The sequence below is a fragment of the Sorex fumeus genome, unplaced genomic scaffold, assembly GCF_029834395.1.
Source record: "Sorex fumeus unplaced genomic scaffold, SorFum_2.1 ptg000028l, whole genome shotgun sequence".
Classification (NCBI taxonomy): domain Eukaryota; kingdom Metazoa; phylum Chordata; class Mammalia; order Eulipotyphla; family Soricidae; genus Sorex; species Sorex fumeus.
Window position 1 is genome coordinate 16574238 of NW_026606085.1, and position 22548 is coordinate 16596785.

The following is a 22548-nucleotide window of genomic DNA, read 5'->3' on the forward strand; positions in this document are numbered from 1 at the left end:
AGCCGGGGTCTGGGTTGTGGGTTTTCTCTGCAGCTCATCCCTAAGCAGCATTGAGATCAAGGTCCAGATTTGTAATTGCCATTATCTGGGACAAGCTCCAAGATGTTTCTTGTGATACGTGAGCTCAGCCTCATTATAGTTTTGCGTATGCACTTGATGTTCAAAGCATTTTAAAATGTTTTGCGGTGCTTAAGAATTTACCTGGAGCCAGAGTTGCTCTCGTATGCCCGGGTTTACTCCCCAGCCACAGGCCTGCTCCCCAGCCCCCGCCCCGGTATCACCCACTGGAGACTGTTGTCCAATACCATCCAGAGATGGGCCACTGATGGAGTGCCTGCCCTAAGTGTGAGGCCAAGAGTTCGAGCCCTGGCATCAGCCCACATGCTGAGTGCAACCCTGTGTGTAATCTTCGAGCTCTGGCACATCACAACCAAGAGAGAGAAAAGAGAGAGAAAGAGAGAGAGAGTGTGTGTGTGTGTGTGTGTTGCTAAAACCACATGTGTCATCCCTAATAGGCACCGCAGTCCAAACACCACAGTCAAGCATTTGCGATCCCCAGTCATTGCAACTACATCAAAGGGAAGGGAAAGGGGGAAACACAAAAGAGAGTGTCCTAAAAATATTATCTTTTTTAATTTTTATTATTTTTTGCTTTTATGGGTCTCACCCAGCGATGCTCAGGGATTACTTCTGGCTCTGCACTCAGGAATTACTCCTGGCGGTGCTGGGGAAACCATATGGGATGCCGGGGATTGAACCTGGGTCAGCCACATGCAAGGCAAACGCCCTACCCGCTGTGCTATTGCTCCAGCCCCCAATAAATTTTTTTTTTAATTTTTAAAGGGGAAGTGCCTGCCATAGAGCCATCGAGCAGGCATGGGAAGACGGGGTGGTGGGAGGGAAACTGGGGTCATTGATGGTGGGAATAGACACTGGTGGAGGGAGGGGTGATGGAACATTGTATGACTGAAACCTGATCGTGAACAGCTTTGTATCTGTGCATCTCATGGTGACTCAATTTACAAAAAATTAAAATTAAAAAGAAAGAAAGGGAGTGTGTGTCCAATGGGACCAGAGAAGTAGTTCAGGGGTTAAGGTGCTTGCCTTGCATGTGGCTGATCCCACCTTTTTTTAAAAAAAAAAAAATCACTCCTGACGGTGGTGCTCAGAGCTTACTCCTGGCTGTGAGCTCAGGAATCACACTGGCTATGCTCAAGGGTCCAAATGGGCTCCCAAAAACCAACTCCAAGTCTGCTATTTGCAAAGCAAGGACCTTACCTGCTGTACCATCGCTCCTACAGTATTTTTTGGAACTTCAAATTGATACTGAGCACAGGCTTCTTGGAACCCAGGCTCTTGGCTGCCCCTTCGGTTCCTCCAGGATGTGATCTCTTCCTCAACAAAATACAATCCCAGGACCGGAGTGAGAGGGGCATTTGCCTGGCACACAGCCAACCCCGGCATCCTATCTGATTCCCCTGAGCACCACCAGTAGTGATTCCTGAGTTCAGAGTCAGGAGTAACCCCTCAGCATTGCCAAGTGTGACCCCAAAAGCCAATAACTAACTAAATAAAAACACTATCCCACTGAGTATAGCAGTGCCTCAGCTCACCTCAGGAGAGTCACTCTAGTCCTTGAGTTGTGCGCTCCTGCTTGCTCCCTCCAGAGCCAACAGTCTCGTCAGCATTCCTCATGGTGGGCACCCAGAACCCAAAGCACTGACAGGAAGGCATTTGTTGAGGGAAATGCCAGGAAGCCAAACTGCTAGGAAAAACAAAAGCAAAAAAATGCAATACTAACAGGCCCGCTGGAACCTTGGAACAGGATTTTGCTGAGTTCAGATTCTCAGGGATAGACCTAACTTGATAGAATTCAGCCGACTTGGTTCATAGGAGAAATCACCTACGGGGAAAACAGTGACCTTTGCAGGTGTTTGAGCCTGAGATTCTGAATTATATACAATCAGACTATCCTAGAATCTCATGGTTCAATAAGCTACTGGCCTAAAATAAAGGTTATGGGAGCCAGGGATGTGACTCAGCAATAAAGCTGTCTTGCGTGAGGACCTGGGTTCGATTCCTGACACCACGACCCAAAAAAAAGAAAAGAAAGAAAAGAAAACCACAGGGGCTGGAGCAGTAGCACAGTGGGTAGGGTGTTTGCCTTGCACGCAGCCAACCTGGATTCGATTCCCAGTGTCCCATATGGCCCCCTGAGCTCCGCCAGGGGTGATTCCTGAGTGCAGAGCCAGGAGTAACCCCTGGGCATTGCCTGGTATGACCCAAAAAGAAAAAAAAAACACTTGGGGACCTTGATATTTTTTTTGCAGATTTCTTAGTTCCTCTAATGTGATGAATTTTGTTCCTTCCACGTTTACACCTTCATTTCTTTCTTGCTGATCCTTTACAGACTATACCGTATTTCACCACATAGTCGCCATAACCTTACAATATACTGAAATTATTTACTGAGAGCACAGCTGGTAGGGCATTTGCCTTACAAGCGGCCAACATGACCAACCCGAGTTCGATTCCTCCGCCCCTCTCGGAGAGCCTGGCAAGCTACCGAGAGTATTCGATATGCCAGACACAGTAACAACAAAGTCTCCAATGGAGACGTTACTGGGCCTGCTCGAGCAAATCGACGATTTTAGCACTGCACTGTCCTCCGGTTGTTCATTAATTTGCTCAAGCGGGCCCAGTAACATCTTCATTGTGAGACTTGTTGTTACTGTGTTTGGCATATTGAATACGTCGCGGGGACCTTGCCAGGCTCTGCCGTGAGGGCGAGATACTCGGTAGCTTGCCGGGCTCTCTGAGAGGGGCAGAGGAATCGAACCTGGCTCGGCCAGGCTGACTGTGCACAAGGCAAACACCCTACCGCTGTGCTATCACTCAGCTGGAGCAATAGCTTTTGGTCTTTGACAAAGTAAATACCAGGGGGTCGGAGAGATAGCTCAAGTGGTAGAGCACATGCTTTACATGTGAAAGACCCCGGGTTTGATTCCTGTGACTATATGGGCCTCTGAGTGCCACTAGGAGGACCAGACCCCTTTTCCTCATCCAGCACCACCTATACAATTAAAAATAAAATAATAAAAATCTACAGAACTCATGCAATAGTACTGCAAGTAGGGCGCTAGCCTTGCATGCAGCCACCCTAGGTTCGATTCCCAGCATTCCACATGGTCTCCCGAGCAGCACCAGGAGTAATTTCCGAGTTCAGAGTCAGGAGTAACCCCTGAGCACCACCCAGTATGGGCCTAAAACGAAACGAAACAAAACAAAACAAATACACATGTGTCTCTCCTACTTAACATTCCGTTCAAGTGAGATGGTGTCTGGAATCAGCTAAGTACTCAATAAATATCCTATAGCAGATATAGCTGGAGAGGACATTAAATCCTTCCATCCATCCCTTTCTGGCGGACTGCACGGTGAGGAATGCATCATGAGGGAATCCTGTTGTGCACGATTGTGGATTGTGGATTGTGCTTCCATGAATCTAGACAGTACAGCACGCTGCACTCCCTCACTATCCACTGTAGCCCACTGGGACGATCATGGATGGACACATTAAGAGCTACAGACCACGGAGCTCCACAGCCACATACAAGATCCCCTTTCCCTGCTCCTGACACCCCCCTCCTGAATGCCTCCAGTAGTAGACAATATAGCAAGTGTTCCAGCTCGTTCTTTCTCTCTCTCTTTCTTTCTTTCTTTCTTTCTTTCTTTCTTTCTTTCTTTCTTTCTTTCTTTTGCTTTTTGGATCACACCTGGCAATGCTCAGGGGTTACTCCTGGCTCTGCACTCAGGAATGACTCCTGGTGGTGCTCAAGAGACCATGTGGCATGCCGGGGATCGAACCCAGGTTGGCTGCGTGCAAGGCAAACGCCCCCTCTCCACTGTGCTATCACTCGGGCCCCTCCAGCTCTTCTTGTGCCAGACATGGACGGTAGTGAGCCAGGGGAGATGAGCTCTGCTGTTCTCAGAGCTCCGCAGCCCGAGGAACATTGTTTGTCTTCACTGAGAGGCCCCTGCCCGCCCCGCCGGTGTTTAATCCTGGCTGCAGTATAAATAGAACTTGGCCCTCTGAAAAGGCTCTTCACCCACCTCTAGGTTCCTTCCCTTTTGGTGATCCCAACCAAAGCTGAACCTTTGATTCCCTCTAGTGGTTCAAACTGGCAATGCTCCGAGTTGAGTCTGCATTTCTTTGTTGGAGTGTCCTACTGCGTGCCCCTGGGCACAGGGCTCTCTGCCTTTGGCTCAGGAAAGAAGCGCTGGGTGTATTTGCACTCTCTTGTACCCCATCGGGGGTGAGTGAGAGGCGGCAAACCGGGGCTCTCTCTCCATAGCTGCCTTTGGGGACCGAAGGAGAATGAGCCATGACGCAGATTATTTCTACCCCTCCATGGGTGGCAGGAAGTCGGGTCAGGTCTTTTCAGCCTGCACGTTGGTTTGCTCACTATTAGTGAAGAGCGGGAGAGCTTCAGGAGTGGAAACCTCGGCCCAGCGCCGTAGTGGCTGGTGCTGTCATATCAGCCAGCTGGCCAGGAGGTCAGACATGCTGGCAGTGGTGGTGTGTGGTCAAGGGCATGAGCTGCAGAACCTGGTGGTCAATATGTGAGCACTTCAGTGACGCGCATCTGAGGTCACTTGTCCTGTCACTTCCTGATCCTCCGGTCTGGGGTGGTTTGCTGCGCTCCCCTTTCAGCCCCTCAATCCACCCAGAAGTTCTACCTTTCTCCTTAGGGTTGTGTGTCCACCACTGGAAAAGCTTTTTAGGGTGGCCACTGGGCCCCTGGATGTGGCTCAATGACAAAACTCTTGGACTTGCATGTGTGAACTGGGGTTAGATCCCCAGCCCACAAAATTCATGATGATGACGATGATGATGATGATGGTGGTGGTGGTGGTGGCACAGCCAGTGCCATAGCTCTTTCGGGTTCTAATCTCAGTCAAAGGACGAGATCCTGGTGCATGTCAGATCTCACAGTTGCACCTTCCAAGGGGCTTATGCAGCTAGTTTCGAAGGCACCTGTGGGGCTGGAGTGATAGTACAGTGGAGAGGACGTTTGCCTTGCACAAAGCCCATCTGGGTTCGTCCCCAGCATCCTACCTGGTCCTGAGAGCCCAGCCAGGAGTGATCCCTCAGCACAGAGCCAGGAGTAAGCCCTAAGCACCATCCCCACCAACAAAATTAATAAATAAATAAATATGAGTCGGAAGAAAGGTGGGCCGTTGGTGGGACTTGGTTGGGCCAATGAACTCAGGTCGTGGATCAGTGTGAGGTGAGGCTTTCCGGTTCTGCTGGCTGAGGGTTCTTCCAGACCTCTGCCCTTCCCTCTTGCCTCCGGAAGAGCCAACTGTAGGGCCTGTACTGCTTGCTCCCTGCAGTGCCCTCATGAGCGCCTTTCCCCTTCCAGCCTCCTACTGTGCCAGCTCCTGGGGAACTCACACTGAGATCAAGAGAGTAGCCGAAGAGAAGGTCACTCTGCCCTGCCACCACCAGCTGGGGCTCCCGGAGAAAGACACTCTGGACATCGAATGGCTGCTGACCGATAATGAAGGCAACCAGAAAGTGGTGAGTCCTCCCTCCCCACCCTCTGCAGCACCCCTGCGCCCACCCCTTCTCATTCCTCCTGTCTCCCTCCAGGGGAGGAAAGGCCTAGACATGCTTTGGCTTCTGGGTTATAGTTGGAAGACTTTAGACATGAAACTGGAGAGAGAAGATGCTTTGGAACAAGGACAAGAGGTTCTTGTGTTCTTCTGGCAAGCAAGGACTACTGTGAAGTCATACATGCCAGGGAGGAGGTCACCTCTCTCTCTGTGTCTTCCTTACACAGGGGACCGATTAGGAAGTCGATTCCTGAATCTAGCGAACCAGAAACCCATATCTGAGATCTTGGGGAGATAGTACAGTGGGTTGGGCATTGCCTTGCATGTGACCAACCCAAAGTCGGTTCCCAGCACCCCAGATGGTCCTCCAAACCCTGCCAGGAATGATCCCTAAGCACAGAGTCAGGAATAAGCCCTGAGAACTGCCAACACCAAAATAAATAAAGGAACCCCAAACCTGCACTAGAAGTACCCTTCTTGTCCCCTTCTAAACCCACCACCCCCTGTGTATACTCAGACTTTGCCCGGTCAAGGCTTCTAAGCTGGAAGATGGCCGAGGACAGAGAAGCAACAAGTACGGGGTGTGAGAGAAGTGTTTGGCTCATGTATCAAGGGACAGCAAACAAGGGATTCTGTCTCTGGAGCTGGAAAAAGGAAGCTGGCTCTGCAGAAGTCAGGTTGGGGAGCTCCGGCGAATGGTCCCTGGGTTTCATGAGCTTTTGCCCTTGTGGACAGAACTTGCATGTTATGCTTCCTCAAGAACCAGGGGCTGGCCTGCCCAGACAATGACAGTGAGTCACAGACTATTATCAGCCTTTCTATGGCAGTACTCAGCCACTGGAGCACTGGGAGGAAGGAAGGAAGGAGTAATTTAGGAAAGCTGACTTTCAGCCTGCCTTCTTTAGAGCATTCTTTTTTTTCTCCACTGAAAAGTGAAATGTTTTTTGAATTTCCCAAGACAGTTTGTGCTGGGAGCAGCTCAAGTTTGCACCGGAAAGGAATCTCACTGCTGGGACTGAACCTGTCACCTGGTTATTTTGATACTGCCTGTCATTTGTTCTCATCACACTAAGAGTGTGCTCGAGCAAAGGGCACCTTTACCTGAGCTTGCTTTCCCAGCAGCTCTAAGTCAAACCAGACACTCAGGTCTGGGTGAAGGGAGGAAGAGCCCCTGCTCCAGGGAAGATTCTAGAGTGCCCTGTGGGTACCAGCTCTCAGCCCACCCCAGGCTTCCGGTGAAAGAAAAGGATGTGCTGATAAAGAAAGCACTCAGCCTTCCCACCCCCAACACACACACACACACACACACACACACACACACACACACACTGTCTGCAAAGTAACAGGAAAAGAAAAACAAGAGAACCACAAATCTTCATGGAATATTAGATCTGTATTTTGCGTCATTCTATGTCTGAGAAAGCACTGATAATTTATAATAAAATATAAAGAACCAGGGGCCAGAGAAATAGCATATAAAGCACTGACGCTGAGCACAGAGCCAAGAGTAAGCCTTCAGCACAGCCAAGTGTGACCCAAAAAATAAGTATGCCCTCCCCCCCCCCATACATATATAATACAACAGGTAGGGCTTCTGCCTTGCACGAGGCTGACCCGAATTCAATCCCATATGGTCCTCTGAGCACCACCAGGTGTAATTCCTGAGTGAAGAGCCAGGAATTGGAGTAATTCCTGAGTGAAGAGCCAGGAATTACCCCTGAGCATCAGTGGGTGTGACCCCAAAACAGAACAACAACAGCAAAATAGATAACCCTTTTGTGGGAGAAAGGGGAGGGTTGGAGTCTTAGCTCTGGTGTTCAGGGGCTATTTCCGGCTCTGTGCTCAGAAGTGACCTTCTGCTGGTGCTTGAGGGATTCTTTGTAGTACCAGGGATTACAAGGCAAGAACCTCCAAAGCCCTTGTTTGAATTTTTTGGCTTTGGCCCACACCCAGCCACACTCAGGAGTGACTCCTGGCCCTGCATTCAGGAATTACTCCTAGTGGCTCTCAGAGGACCTCAGTTGGGATGCCAGGGACTGAACCCACGTCTGCCATGTGCAGATCAAGTGCCCCATCCTCTGTGCTATCTCAGGCCCCAGAGCCTTAATCCCTTGATTAACTTTTTCCTGTGTTATTAAGTAATAAAAATACAACCAGCAGTTCAGGGTGATGACTCATGGGACTGGAGTTCATGTTTTGCAGGCAGGAGACCCAGATTCCATCCTGGCACTGCGTGGGACCCAGAGCCAGAGAGCAACTGCGGGTCCCCAGTAGGTGTGGCCCAAAAATGCAACAACAAAATATTCAACCCAGTTCATTAGAAACATTTGATTGGCTGCATTTCACACGTCTCTTCCTCCGTCCCTCCCCCCTCCCTCCTTCCTCTCCTTTCCTTTCCTCTCCCTTCCCTCTCTCTCTTATTCCCTTCCTCTTCCCTCCCTCCCTCTCTCTCTCTGTCTGTCTGTCTCTCTTTCTCTCTCTCTCTGGAAGCACCCAGTGATAAGCTAACCCCAGGTTAGTGCTCAGCGTTCTGTGTTGCTCCCAGTGGTGCTCTGAGGATCACATGGCCTCCAGATTGAACCTGGACTTCTGCCTGCCTACAGCTCTTTAAGCAGTGCTCCCTCCCCAGCGCTTCCCCAAAGCAAGCACTTTGAAAAGAAACTTAAGTAAAGGAATGCAGTGCATATCATGCTGGGAGTCCCTGAGTGGTGACCCAGACCCAAACTTGAGCTTGGCCTTCCCATGGAAGCAGAGACACTGCTGTGTCTGTCTCTGGAATGTTCCCTGACATATGCAGAGCACGGTCGGGAGGGGTGTGCCGGCTCAGGAATGCTGGGACCCTGGGAGCAAGGCTCCTGGAAACCTGAACTTTGCTCCTGGTTCCAGGAATGGATGGGGAGAATTTCCAGATTGCAAGGGCAGACTCTCGCGGAGCATCCAGGGGCTCCCGTCAGAAACCTTTGGCACAGGAGAAATTAGGAGAGAGGCCGCACCCTGTCGTGTCCGCCCAGCCTTTCTCTCCGGCTATTCTGTTGCTGAGCTCACTCCCAGGAGTTACTCCGGGCTCTGCTCTCAGCATCACTGCTGGCGGGGCTATATGGGGTGTCGAGGATCCAACCGGGTCAGCCGTGCTGAAGGCCAGCTGCGTGACTACCTGTCCCCTTCTCTGCTTTGAGCACGGGAATCCCTACTCTGCAGCACGGAAGGGCTCGTTCGCGGCACTTCTACTCCTGCTATGCAGCCGTGGCCAGCGCAGCCACGGCCAGAAGGTTGAGTAGATCCATCTGGGCCCGAGCCCATCTGGAGCGCATGCTCAGTGTGCAGGCTCCAGCACCACGTGACCACCGCCAACCCCACCCCCGCCCAGCTAGAGCGCATGTTCTCTGTTGCAGGAGCCCAGACCATGTGACATTTCGCCCTCCCCCCCCACCAGCACGGCTGGAGCGCATGCTCTGTGTGCAGGGACCCCCAGCACCAAGTGACCTCCTGAGCATTGATGAGAGTAATCTCCTCTGCAAAAAAAAAAAAAAACAAACAAAAAAGAAATACTTTTTTAATACAAAAAAAAATATTGCCGGCGCCACACCCAATCTGTACTCAGGCCTTACTCCGAGCTCTGAGTTCAGGGGACACTCCAGGCAAGGCTTGGGGATCATATAGGATACTGGGGTCCAACCCAGGTCAGCCACATAGAAGGAAGCACCCTACCACTGTAGTAGCACTCCGGCGCCCATCAACAAGACTATTTCTTAATGCAAGTGTTCAGGAATGTTCGAGACTGTTCTAAGGCATTTCTGGCCCTTCATACCCAGTACCACACTGCCATCGGCTCTCCAAAGTCAAAAGTCAAGGGCAGGGGCAGGGGCTGGAGAGATAGCACAGCGGGTAGGGCGTTTGCCTTGCATGCAGACAAGCTGGGTTCGATTCCCAGCATCCCATATGGTCCCCTGAGCACCTCCAGGAGTGATTCCTGAGTGCAGAGCCAGGAGTAATCCCTGTGCATAGCCGGGTGTGACCCAAAATGCAAAAAAAAAAAAAAAAAAAAAAGGCAAGGGCACCATATGTGTGTTGCAGAGATTGAACCCAGGGGCTCACCCACACAAGGCAAACCCTGAATCTATGCCATCCCTCAGGTCCCTCAAGTGTTTCTCATAAGACAAAGTTAACCCTGATGTTAGTCCAAAAATTAAAATGAGGATCTAGGAGACAGTTTAAGGTTGGGGCCTTGTATGCTCAAGGTGCTGAGTTTGATCCCTGGCACTGTATCACAGGATCTGAGCACCAAATCATGAGCATCATACTGATGTCGGTGGACCCCACAGGTAGCTCACGTTGAGTCAGGAGGAGAGAAGGACAGTCACCTTACTCCCACTCCGCTGCTGCCACCTGGGACCAGCTGGGAAGACTAGGACTGATTAAGTCTGCGATGAGCCCCTGCTCGGCACGGGCCTAAGCCCTGCCAGCCCCACGAGGTGGCTATCAGGCCACACCTGAAGTCCGCTTGGTCTTCCTGGCACGGGAGTCTATCCCCACCACCCAATTTCTCAGGGAGTCACAGACTCAGGCTGGAGCACGGATTTGCTCTTTGCAGGAAAGGAAGAACCAGTCCCAGGTCTGACCCAGGGTTTTCAGGATTCTTGTCTCTTTCGCAGAAAAGAACTTCAGGAAGAGACAAGCAGTGAAGTAAACAGATTTTATTTAGAGGGTTTTTGAAGGTAAGGAGGAAGAGAAAAGTGGGAGAGTGGAGAGTAAGAGAGACAGAGTAATGCATTCAAGAGAGAATGCGGGCTTCTCCAAAGGCGGAGAGAGCCCCTACATGCATCCCAGAATTAGATAGGAAAACATAAAAGTACACCTCTCAGAAGGGGAGATGCGGGGCTGGAGCAATAGCACAGCAGGGAGGGCGTTTGCCTTGCACACGACAGACCGGGGTTCGATTCCCAGCATCCCATATGGTCCCCCGAGCACCACCAGGAGTAATTCCTGAGTGCATGAGCCAGGAGGAGCCCCTGTGCATCGCCGGGTGTGACCCAAAACGCCAAAAAAAAGGGGGGGAGATGCGGGTGACACATGTGCTCAGGCCTCACTTGTGCTCAGCCATGTGGGCACAAGCAGCACACGCTCGGGCAGCATATGTGTGCCCTTCCTTTGTTCAAGGTGTCTTTTATAGGCTCTTCATGGGTTGTCTTGATCTGGAAGTTCTGGATTTTTCTCGGGACTGAATCACTAAAGTTAATCAGATTAAAGGAGAGGTCTGAGGATTTTCAAGGATTTTCATGAGGGGTCCAATCTCCTCAGGGTCTGCTGAAGGTCTTATCAGGTCTGTTTTCTGTGTCCACAGGGTGGATCAGTCTTAGGATTTTCCTCCCAGAAGTTCTGTTGACCCAAGTTTTATTGCCGAGGGCCTTTCCCTGTCTACCTGCCTACATCAGTACCATTGGACCATCTGTCACCAGGTCCCTGAGCACTTCTGAAGAGGTCCTCCAGCTTATTGGGGGATGGGAGGGTCCCCCCTTGGCAGTGTTCAGGCCTTACTCCTTGCTCTACGCTCAGGAATCACTCCTGGCGGACTCAGGGTTTCATATGGGATGCCAGGAATCAAACCCAGGTCAGTCACATGCAAAGCAAATGTCCCAACTGTTGTCACTCTGCCCCATCCACTGTTTGTTCAAATCAAAATGAGCAAGAAAGAAATCTCCCATATCTCTAAAGTTAACCCTCTAAAAATACCTCTAAAATTATCCAGCACTGGGGCTGGAGCAATAGTACAGCGGGTAGGACGTTTGCCTTGCACGTGGCCAACCCAGGTTCGATTCCCAGCATCCCATATGGTCCCCGGAGCATCGCCAGGAGTAATTCCTGAGTGCAAAGCCGGGAGTAACTCTTGTGCATCGCCTGGTGTTATACAAAAAATAAAAATAAATAAAATTATTCAGCACTTGGAGCTGGCAAGGTCTGGACGGCAGGTACAGACCTTGCCAGCTTGTACAGCAGGTCTGGACGGACCATGGTCCCCCCCAGCACCAACAGGCATGGGCATGATCTGAGTGCAGAGCCAAGAGTAAGCCCTGAGTAGCAGCAGGCATGGCTATATAACACACACACACACACACACACACACACACACACACACACACACAGTGCAGCACACACAGCTTTTCACTGATGTCTAGATTTAGAAATCTCTTCATTTGACTTGGAGCACAAACTGACTTCCTTGTAGGGAATTGTGGACCTGGGGGAATACAGAGGAGTCAGGAAGAAAGTAGAAATGATTAGATAAGAAAAAGTCGGGGAGGGACCTGAGCACCGGCCAGCACATCAGCCAGCAGCTCTTGGTCTGCGAACTGAAGCCCACGTTTTCCTGCTGCTCTATTTCCTCCTCCCCAGCTTCCAGCATTCCTAAGGCCGCCCCTTCACCTCCCAGGAAGCTGCCCGCTGTGGGGCCTGCAACGCCCAGCAGACCTTTCATCAGACAGGAACCAGGCGACAGACCTAGCTCTTTGACGGTCTTTCTTTCTTTCTTTCTTTCTTTCTTTCTTTCTTTCTTTCTTCCTTCCTTTCTCTTTCTTTCCTTCCTCCCTTCCTTTTCTTCTTTCTTTTTTTCTCCTTCCTTCCTTCCTTCCTTCCTTCCTTCCTTCCCTCCTTCCTTTCTTCCTTCCTTCCTTTTCTTGCAGTCCGAGGGCTCGAACCCAAGAGTTCATACATACAAAGCACATACTCCCCCACTGAGCCACATCCCCAGGCCCCAAACTCTGGTCAGAGTTTAAAGTTAAATATTATGCACCTGGTGGAGCTCTTTTTTTTTCTCCAAAATAATTCATGCAGGGCCAGAGTGATAGTACAGCTAGTAGGGCGTTTGCCTTGCACGCTGCCAACCTGGGTTTGATCCCTGGCTTCCCATATGGTTCCCCCGAGCACTTCCAGGAGTAATTCCTGTGTGCAGAACCAGGAATAACCCCTGAGCATTGGTGACTGTGATTCAAAAAGCCAAAAAAAAAAAAAAAAGAAGTTTTTTTTTGGGGGGGGGGGGAGTCAGAGATGACAGATATTTATGTGACTGAGACAAAAACAGGGCAGACAGCAGGGAGCAAGCTGCAGGGATGGCCAGGCCCCTGCCCGGTGCACGAGGCTGTGTGTGTTCCCAGGGATGAGGTTGAGAGAGAGGTGCCCAGGAGGCCCGCAGAGTCCTTCCTGGTTCCCAGCTAGATGGGACTTCAGCTAGTGATGACCAGCAGTCCCCAGAGAAAGACTAACCAGACAGCGGGGCAGCTGCCAGTCTCTGATGAAGGTGGATGCACCTAATCTCCAGAGCACTTTTGGGGAGCACCCCCATATCTGTTCCCATAGCTGCTGAAACATTAAGGGAAAGGATGGCCTTTTTTTGTTTTCTTTTTGGGTCACACCCAGTGATGCTCAGGGGTTACTCCTGGCTCTACCTCAGGAATCACTCCCGGAGGTGACTGGGGGACCATATGGGATGCCGGGAATCGAACCACGAACCACGGTTGACCACGTGCAAGGCAGAGGCCCTGCCTGCTCTATTACCACTCTGGCCCCAAAAGGATGGGCTCAAGTCTAAGCAGCTTACAGAGAGAATCACTTCCTTAAACCTCACTCGCATAAATTTCTCACTGTACCACGTTGCCTTTTTCCCTCATGAATCCAGGAAGTTCGTATTTAGAAAGTCTTTTAGAACAGATTCTTGTTAACGTGGAATCAGGTGAGACACGAGGGAGTGCCCAGACTAAGGAACTCAAGGGCTGATTTGAATTTGGTAGGGGGAAGGGAGGGTGAATGGGCCCTCAGGGAAGAGCAAAGGACTTCAGGGCTGAGGAATGCCCCTGGGGGATGCAGGGAAAGTGGCTCTTCTAGGAGCAAAATTTTTGCCTGGGTGTGGCCTCCTGGAGAGAGAGACCTGAGATCCTGGGAGATCCTGAGAGTCTTCCGGATGCTCTACATTCAGGCAGGTCAGAGGTTTCTAGAATGCCTTGAGCTGCAAAGAATCTTTTTTTTTTTCTTTTTAGGTCACACCCAGCGATGCTCGGGTGTTACTCCTGGCTCTGCACTCAGGAATTACTCCTGGTGGTGCTTCAGGGACCATATAGGATCCTGGGGATTGAACCCAGGTTGGCCTATGCAAAGCAGATGCCCTACCCGCTGTACTATCGCTCCAGCCCTGAAAATAATCTTGTTTTGTTTATTGTTTGGGGGTCACAGCCAGTGGTGCTCTGGGCTGACTCCTGGCGGTGTGTGCACTTGGGGATCGTAGCTGGGAATCGAACCTAGGCCAGCCACATGCAAGGCAAGTACCCTGCCCTCTGTACTATTTCTCTGGCCCCCAAAACAAATTATTATGCATGTGCAAACAGGTGTATGTTAGTATGGCATATCTTGGCCTCCAACACCACTCATAAAACTCATTTGAAGGGTCAGGGAGAGAGTGCATCTTGCATCTCTCATCTTGCATCTTGGTAGGGTGCTTTTGCCTGGTGTGCAGCTGGCCCGCTTCGATCCCCAACTTCCCATACGGACCCCAGAGCCCACCCAAGCCCTGAGCACTTGCCTGGGTATGGCTCCACAACAACAACAACGAAAAACTTACTGAGATTGGGGAGAGCTCAGGAAGAACACAAGCCGGAAGGGTGGGTTCCATCACCTTAGCACCCAAGAAACTGGTGACCTCTCAGCACTGTGCTGGGTTAGCCCGAGTCTGTAGCACAGCACCAAAGCGAGCATGTTCTTAGCGTTTATGGAATCAATCAGAGTTGCGAAGCCTCACCCGAGACAGCCCAGAGCAGCAGACGCATGCAGTTGGAATGCCCTCGAAAGGGCTTCCAGAAACTTTTTGTCCAGTTCTTCACAAATAAAAATGGTGCAAAGAAAGACTAAGCAAGAGAGCAAAGAAACAGAAACGCTCCTTTGTCTGAAGATCCTATCACAGGAGGTTTGGTCAGGAGATAAAGTGGACTTGGTGGGTGGGGCTAGGGCAGTGATTTTTGAATTTAAAAGAATGAATAGGGGTTCTTGATGTAGATTGAGAAATGGGAGTTTCTTAAGTAGAAAACAGAGTTGGTAAAGGAAGGCACCGGAGTACAAACAAAGCATTCATGTTATAGAAAGGAAAAAGCTAATCCGATTACACTCAGTAGGTGAGGTGAGCTGGACAGGAAAGGGAAATACCCATATTTCAATCATAAGACAAAGATCATAGCCAAATCATAGCCAATCATAGCTAAAGCGAACAAAACAGAAATAAATTAGGTTCAAACAACAGAATAATGTGCCAAGAACCTGGGTGGGGGGGGGGGGAGTGGGGAGAGAGAGAGAGAGAGAGAGAGAGAGAGAGAGAGAGAGAGAGAGAGAGAGGACAATGAGGCAGCCCAAAATAGGAAACTAGAGTTCAAAATTAAGTTGGGGGGGGTCTACTGGATGGATAGTCTAGTGGGACAGGCGTTTGCCTTGCACATGGCTGACTTCGGTTCAATCCCTGGTATTCCATACGGTTCCCCAGAACTTAACTAGGCTTGATCCCTGAGTGCAGAGTCAGGAGTAAACCCTGAGCAGTGCTTGGTGTGGTCCCCAAACGAAAAACAAAACCAAGTGAAGTTGGGGAGAGAAGTCCAGACATGAGAACTGTCCCAATAGAAGTGTTGGTCGAAACAGGGGAGCAAATTTGAATACTGAAAGCATCTTTGATGCATATTATCTAATATGGTGTTAATTTTTCTCATTGAACTTCATGCCTGCTTGTTGGAAAAACTGGAGGAGATTAGGAGGTCGGAGGAGGAGGAACTGTTTCTTCTCCCTGCTTGTTTTCTAGCGCCTGGCACAGTGCCTGGCGGGTGAGCTCAGTCAATATTTGCTGAAGGAAAAGAACGTGCCAAGAAAGCGGGAAGGGAGAGGGGGTGGCCGAGGCCCAGAGGATCATACACAGAATTTTCCCGTTTTGATTGACACGGCACTAACGGCTTTGGAAGAAGCGTTTGATGAGCTGTGAGCATCCCAAGATTGAAGATGGAGTTAAGATCTGAAGTGGAGAGAACGTTGGGAACAGCTGCAGTTAGATATGTGCTGGGGAGGACAGGCACGCTGGCCTCTCAGTGCCCTTGGGTTTTTCTGGAATGTTCCCTCCTGCCCTCCTCTTCTGCTCGCTCCACTCTGAGTGGACTCGTCTTTCAAAGCTTAGCTCAAAGGCGGCTGACTTATCTGGGACATTCAGATATTATTACAAGCCAGGGGTGTGGCTCGGCAGAGGACACAGACCTAGTATTTGAGAGGTGGGGTTCAATCCCCAAAATGGCTCCACTCAAATCCTGGGTCGGGTCTCTGTCTGAGGAAGGGGGATAAGGACCATTTGAGACTGTGTGAGAAGTAAACTACTTGTAAAAGGATGGATCACGAGGCCAGAGAAATTGCTTCCTAGGCTAGAACACATGCTTTGCCTGCAGGAGCTCCTGGCTCAGTCCCCAGCGCTACACAGTCCCCTGAGCACCATTAATAGTGACCTCCCAGGGAATCAGGGGCTGGCAAGATAGTACAGTGGCTAGGGTGCTTGCCTTGCATGAGTCTGACTTGGGTTCAATCCCCAGCACCCCATAAATTCTCCTGGAATCCTGCCAGGAATAATTCCTGTGTGCAGAGCCAGGAGGAGGCGCTGAGCACCGCTGGGGAAGGAAGGGAGAGAGGGAGGGAGGGAAGGAATAAGGAAGGAATTGAGGGAGGGAGGGAGGGAGGGAGGGAGGGACTGAGGGAGGAATGGAGGGAGGAAGGAAGGAAGAGTCGAGAGAGGGAAGAGGAGGGTGGATGGAGTTTGGGAACTCTGGTGGAGGCAAGTTGACACTGGTGATGGGATTGAAATATTGTATGCCTAAAACTCAACAATAGAAAACTTTAAAAATCACAGTTCTTTAAATTTAAAATACTTTAAAGAAGAAAGAAAATGGTTCTTCCTCATCTCCACCAGTGGAAGAGGAAGGCTGAGAGCCACTCAGCCTGACCTGGCCTCGGTTTACCCGCAGGTGATCACTTACTCCAGCCGCCATGTCTACAATAACCTGACCGAGGAACAGAAGGGCCGAGTGGCCTTTGCTTCCAATTTCCTGGCCGGAGATGCCTCCCTGCAGATCGAGCCCCTGAAGCCCAGTGATGAGGGCCGCTACACCTGCAAGGTGAAGAACTCGGGGCGCTATGTGTGGAGCCACGTCATCTTAAAAGTCTTAGGTAAGATCGGATCCAGAGGATGTAAGACCCTTTATGACTAAGGTCCCTGGGAAGGATGGACAGATACTTTGCGGAGTCAGAGAATCCTTGTTCAGGATCCAGAAGTGATAGTACAGTGGTGAGTGCTCACCCTGCATGCAAACAGCTCAAGTTCGAGCCCTGGCACCCTACTAGGATTTCCCCAAGCCCCTCCAGGAGTGATCCCTAAGCGCAGAGCCAGGAGTAAGCCATGAGCTCGGCCAACTGTGGCTCAAAAAAAATAAATAAATAAAAATAAAAAGACTTCTTGTTCAGTACTTTGTATTATACATTCAAAGTTTACCTCATCCAATTCCTTAGGAAAAGGAATTGGATATAAGTTTTGTATTGTAGCCACGGTGAAAGAAAACAAAATAGCAATTTTCCATGATGGCCCATTATAATATTAAATTTTACCTAATATTTGGAGTATGTCCTGATATTTAACTTAAATTTCAAAATGGTTGGAATTAATTTCTGTCTATTGACAGCAAGAGCTAAGTTCTACTCTCCTTTTTTTCTTCTTTTGGTTTGTTTTGGTGGCATACCCAGCAGTGCTCAAGAGTTACTCCTAGCTCTGCACTCAGGAATTACTCCTGGAAGTGCCTGGGGGACCATATGGGTGCAGAGGGAATCAGCTGCAGGCAAGGCAAACACCTTATACACTGTACTATATCTCCAGCCCCTAAATTCTACTCTTTTTTTTCTTTCTTTCTTTTGCTTTTTGAGTCACACCTGGCAATGCTCAGGGATTACTCCTGGCTTGTGCATGACTCAGGAATTACTCCTGGTGGTGCTCGGGGGACCATATGGGATGCTGGGAATCGAACCCAGCTCGGCCACGTGCAAGACGAATGCCCTACCCACTGTACTCTATCTGCAGCCCCTAAATTCTACTTTCATTGCTTCCAAATTTTACTAATATTTCAGTATTAGTAAAACCACACTTAATTTTCCTAAAATTTCCAATTAAACAACAGACCCTCAACTTCGAGAAGCAATAAGGGAAATTTTCTCAGACAGCTTCTGCAAATCGCGACATCATCATCAGAAGGGACTAGAAGTGGGTGAATGTGTGTGCAGAGGATGGGGGAGGAGTGCATCTCTCAGGGTGACGTGAGTGATGGCTCTACTGCAAAAGGTTGGAGATTCCCCCCCAGCAGTTGAGCTGAGTGGGTAGAAATGGGGAAACAACTCAACAGGTCATCATTATCCATTGACTCTGCCTTTGGGGGAATCTTTGAAACTTTGCCTTTTCTTTTGACAGTGAGACCATCCAAACCCAAATGTGAGCTGGAAGGAGAGCTGACGGAAGGCAGTGACCTCACTCTGCAGTGCGAGTCATCCTCAGGCACCAAGCCCATCGTGTATAACTGGCAGCGGGTCCGAGAGAAGGAGGGAGAAGATGAACATCTACCTCCCAAATCTCGGATTGGTGAGTCATCACTTTCTGCTGGTCCATTGAGACAGGACAACAGTATTCTTTTCTTTTTTTAATTTTTTTTAATTGAGTCGCAGTGACAAACATATTTACAAAGTTGTTCATGACTGGATTTCAGTCATATAATATTCCAACGCCTGTCCTTTCACCAGTGTACTTTTCCCATCACCATTGGTCCCAGTTTCCCTCCCGCCCTCGCATTTTTCTTGTCTCTTTCTCTCTCTCCTTTTGGGTTTTATAGTTTGCAATACAGGTCATGAAAAGTTATCAGGTATATCCCTTTATCTACTTTCAACACTCAGTTCCTGTCCAAAATTATCATTTCCACCTATTATTGTCATGCTGATCCCTTCTTTATCCTAACTGCCCCACTCTTGTGGCAAGCTTCCAACCATTCACTGACGAGTCCTCCTGACCCGTTTTACCCTCACCTTGGATATTAGTCTCATATTATATATCACATATATAATATATAATATCCCACAAATGAATGTAATCATTCTATACCTGTCCCTCTCCCTCTGACTCATTTCACTCAACACGATACTCTCCATGTCCATTCACTCATAAGCACATTTCATGACTTTATTCTTCCTCACGGCTGCATAATATTCCATTGTGTAGATGTACCATAGTTTCTTTAGTCAGTCATCTGTTCTCTTGGGTACTTGGGTTGTTTCCAGATTCTGGCTATTGTGAATGGTGCTGGCTACTCTGGCTATTGTGAATCGTGTTGGAATGAACATAGAAGTGCAGATGGTTTTTCTGCTGTGTGTTTTTGGGCAGGCAGGATATATTCCCAGATGTGGTATTACTGGGTCAAAGAAGAGTTCAATTTCTAGTTTTTTGAGGAATGTTCATATTGTTTTCAAAAAAGGCTGGACCAGTATTCTTTCCTTTTTTTTTAAAAGGCTGGACCATTTCGCATTCCCACCAACAATGAAGGAGAGTCACTTTCTCCCCACATCCGCAACAGCACTGGTTGCTCTTGTTCTTTTGGATGCATGCCAGTCTCTGCGGTGTAAGATGATATCTCATAGGACAACATACTCTTATCTGTGGGTTCTAAGAGTTTGCCAGCAGCTCCCTAAGACCTTGAATATACTTTGCATTTTCATTCATAAACTATTACAAAAAAAACCTGTCCTTTCCATCCTCAAATGGTAAGCAAAAGTGGTGAGATTAGGAAAAAATAAACTTTGTTTATCATTTAGGTTTTTTTTGGGGGGGTCATGTAGTTTTAGGGATTGAACCCAGGATCTTGCATTTCACAGTAAGTCCTCTAGCAGGGCCTCTTTGTTTCTGCTTGTCACCACCCGAGAAGGCTTCACACACTCGCAGGTAAATATAATAGGTGTAAAAATAGCCATTTGCAAGGCCAGAGTGATCATACAGTGGGTAGGGCATTTGCCTTGTAAGCGGCTGACCCGTTCAGTCCCTGGCATCCTATATGGTCCCACAAGCACTGCAAGGAGTAATTCCAGAGCACAGAGCCAGGAGTAATCCTTGAACACCGCTGGGAGCGACACAACAAACAAATCAAAACAAAAAGACCAAACTTTTCTTACATTTTAGGCTCATGAGATCACGCAGTGCTGTGACAGAACCTGGGCCTTCTGCTGCCACATACTTTAAGCCCATTAAGTCGTCTGTCTGGCCCTAAATCAAAGTTGTAAAAAGTTATGGGGTCAGGACCGAGTTTAAGAAGTTAGGCTCAACCACTTAGCCACATCTCTGGTCCCTAAAGGATTCACTATTTATTTTCGGTTGGTTGGTTTATGAGCCAACCTGGCAGTGCTCAGGGGTCACTCCCAAGGATGTTCAGGGGTGCTGGGAATTGAACCCAGCTCCTCCATTTTATTGGTTCTGTTTCGTTTTGAGGTCACACACAACAGTGCTCACGGTTATACCCCACCCAGTCTTCAGGGTTCACTCCTGGCGACACGACTCAGGGAACCACATGGTGGTAGGAATCAAACCAGGGCCTCCTGCATGCAAAGCTTATGCTCAGATCATTGGGCTCTCTCTCTGGACCCTGAAAGTTTTTAAGAGCTCAAGGGGGCTGGAGCAATAGCACAGCGGGTAGGGCGTTTGCCTTGCACGCAGTCGACCCGGGTTCGATTCCCAGCATCCCATATGGTCCCCCGAGCACTGCCAGGAGTAATTCCCGAGTGCAGAGCCAGGAGTAACCCCTGTGCATCACCAGGTGTGACCCAAAAAAAATCAAGGGTTAGCAGGCCAGAGGAATAGTACAGAGGGCAGGGCATCTGCCTTGCACAAAGCCAACCAGAGTTCAGTTCCCTACATCCCATACGATTGCCTGAGCACCACCAGGAGTAATTCCTGAGTACAGAGCCAGGAGTAACCTCTGAGCATTACCTGGTGTGGTCCCCAAGTAAACAAAACCAGAAAAAAGTTTAAGGTCGGTCACAACTATACAACTAAGATAGGTTATACAAGGGCAGCCATTACAACTAAGATAGGTTATACAAGGGCTCTCTACAGTTTAAGTGCTGGAGAGGTAGTTGAAGGCTTAAAGCACTATGACCTGTGGTCCCCCAGCATTGCCCAGAGTGGACCCTAAACACAGGGCCAGGAGCTACCTGTGAGAAACGCCAGATGGGAAAACAAACAAACAAAAAGGCTCATACTTTCTTTCCACATTCCAAAAATGTTTTCATTCTATTATCATCTCTTCTGACTAGGAAGAGCATCTCAGGTCAGTGAGAAAATAACAGTTAATACTCGCCCTAAGGAGATCCCATTCTTTCTGCTCCGCAGACTACAGCCACCCGGGGCGCGTCCTGCTGCAGAATCTCACTATGTCCTCCTCCGGCCTGTACCAGTGCACAGCAGGCAACGAGGCGGGCAAGGAGAGCTGCGTGGTGAGAGTGACCGTGCAGTGTAAGTATCCGAGCGGGTGGGCTTGGCTCTGGTTTCACACCATGCTACAGTGTAAAACCTGTTTAATCATGAGCAAGACTAAGTCAAGGGCCAAATCTTCATTTCCAGAACCTCAAGGCGACCATTCAAGTTAGTTCATTTTCACGAACGTTTCAACAGTTTTACCTGTGTTTGTATAGACGTGCTTGGTCGCCAATTCCCAGAAGCTCCCTTCACTAGGATATCAAGCGGGATCCAATGGAGATCTACTTCATAAATCTAAAAGGGAATTTCAATGCTGTTTTCAGAGCTTTGCCTGTCTTGTCTGCTATTTTTTTTTTTTTTTTTTTGCCTTTGTGGGTCACACCCGGTGATGCACAGGAGTTACTCCTGATTCATGCACTCAGGAATCTCTCCTGGTGGTGCTCGGGGAACCATATGGGATGCTGGGAATCGAACCTGGGTCGGCTGCGTGCAAGGCAATCACCTTACCTGCTGTGCTATTGCTCCAGTCCCCCTTGTCTGCTGTTTCTTAAAAAATATTAATAACCAGGGGGCCAGAGAGATAGTGTAATGGGTAAGGTGCTTGCCTTACACGCAGCCAAACTGGGTTCGGTCCCTGGCACACCACAGGGTCTCCTAAGCACTGCCAGGAGTGATCCCTGAGCACAGAGCCAGGAGTCAGTCCTGTGCACAGCCGGATGTGGACCAATAAATACATAAAAAAAATTCCAGGGCCAGTGAGATGGCAGAGTTGGTCAGATGTTTACCTTGCATGTGGCCAACCCATGTTCGGTCCTCAGCACGCCATATGGTCCCCAGAGCCCCACCAGAAGCAGAAAGGATCTTGGAGCCAGGATTAAGCCCTGACCATTCCTGGGTGTGACCAAAAACAAAACAAAATAATTATAAACAAAATAATTACAATAATAGCTTTGGGGCTAGAGAGATAGTATGGGAATAGTAGTAGTAAAGTAAAGGCCCTCCCGTTGATCATCGATTTGCTCGAGCGGGCCCAGTAACATCTCCATTGGAGACTTTGTTGTTACTGTGTCTGGCATATCGAATACGTCACGGGGAGCTTGCCAGGCTCTGCCGTGCGGGCAAGATACTCTCGGTAGCTTGCCGGGCTCTCCAAGAGGGGCGGAGGAATCGAACTCGGGTCGGCCATGTTGGCTGCGTGCAAGGCAAACGACCTACCGCTGTGCTATCGCTCCAGCCCAGTATGGGAATAAGGCATTTATTTGCCTTGCATACAGCTGGCCCTGGTTCCATCTCCGTTGCCTCATATGGTTCCCCCAAGCACCACCAAAAGTAATCCATGAGCACAGAGACAGGAGTAAACCCTGAGCACAGATCACCTG

General features: G+C 49.4%; 1 protein-coding gene across 1 annotated transcript in view; it reads left to right on the top strand.

Annotated features, from left to right (window-relative positions):
* The window catches only part of CLMP (CXADR like membrane protein), a 93626-nt gene that overhangs the window by 65078 nt on the left and 6000 nt on the right, over positions 1-22548 (top strand). Inside the window, exons 2-5 of the mRNA XM_056114978.1 lie at positions 5427-5584; positions 16641-16842; positions 18128-18295; positions 21083-21205. Of these exons, the coding sequence (XP_055970953.1) occupies positions 5427-5584; positions 16641-16842; positions 18128-18295; positions 21083-21205 (651 nt within the window). The remainder of the gene's footprint in view (positions 1-5426; positions 5585-16640; positions 16843-18127; positions 18296-21082; positions 21206-22548) is intronic.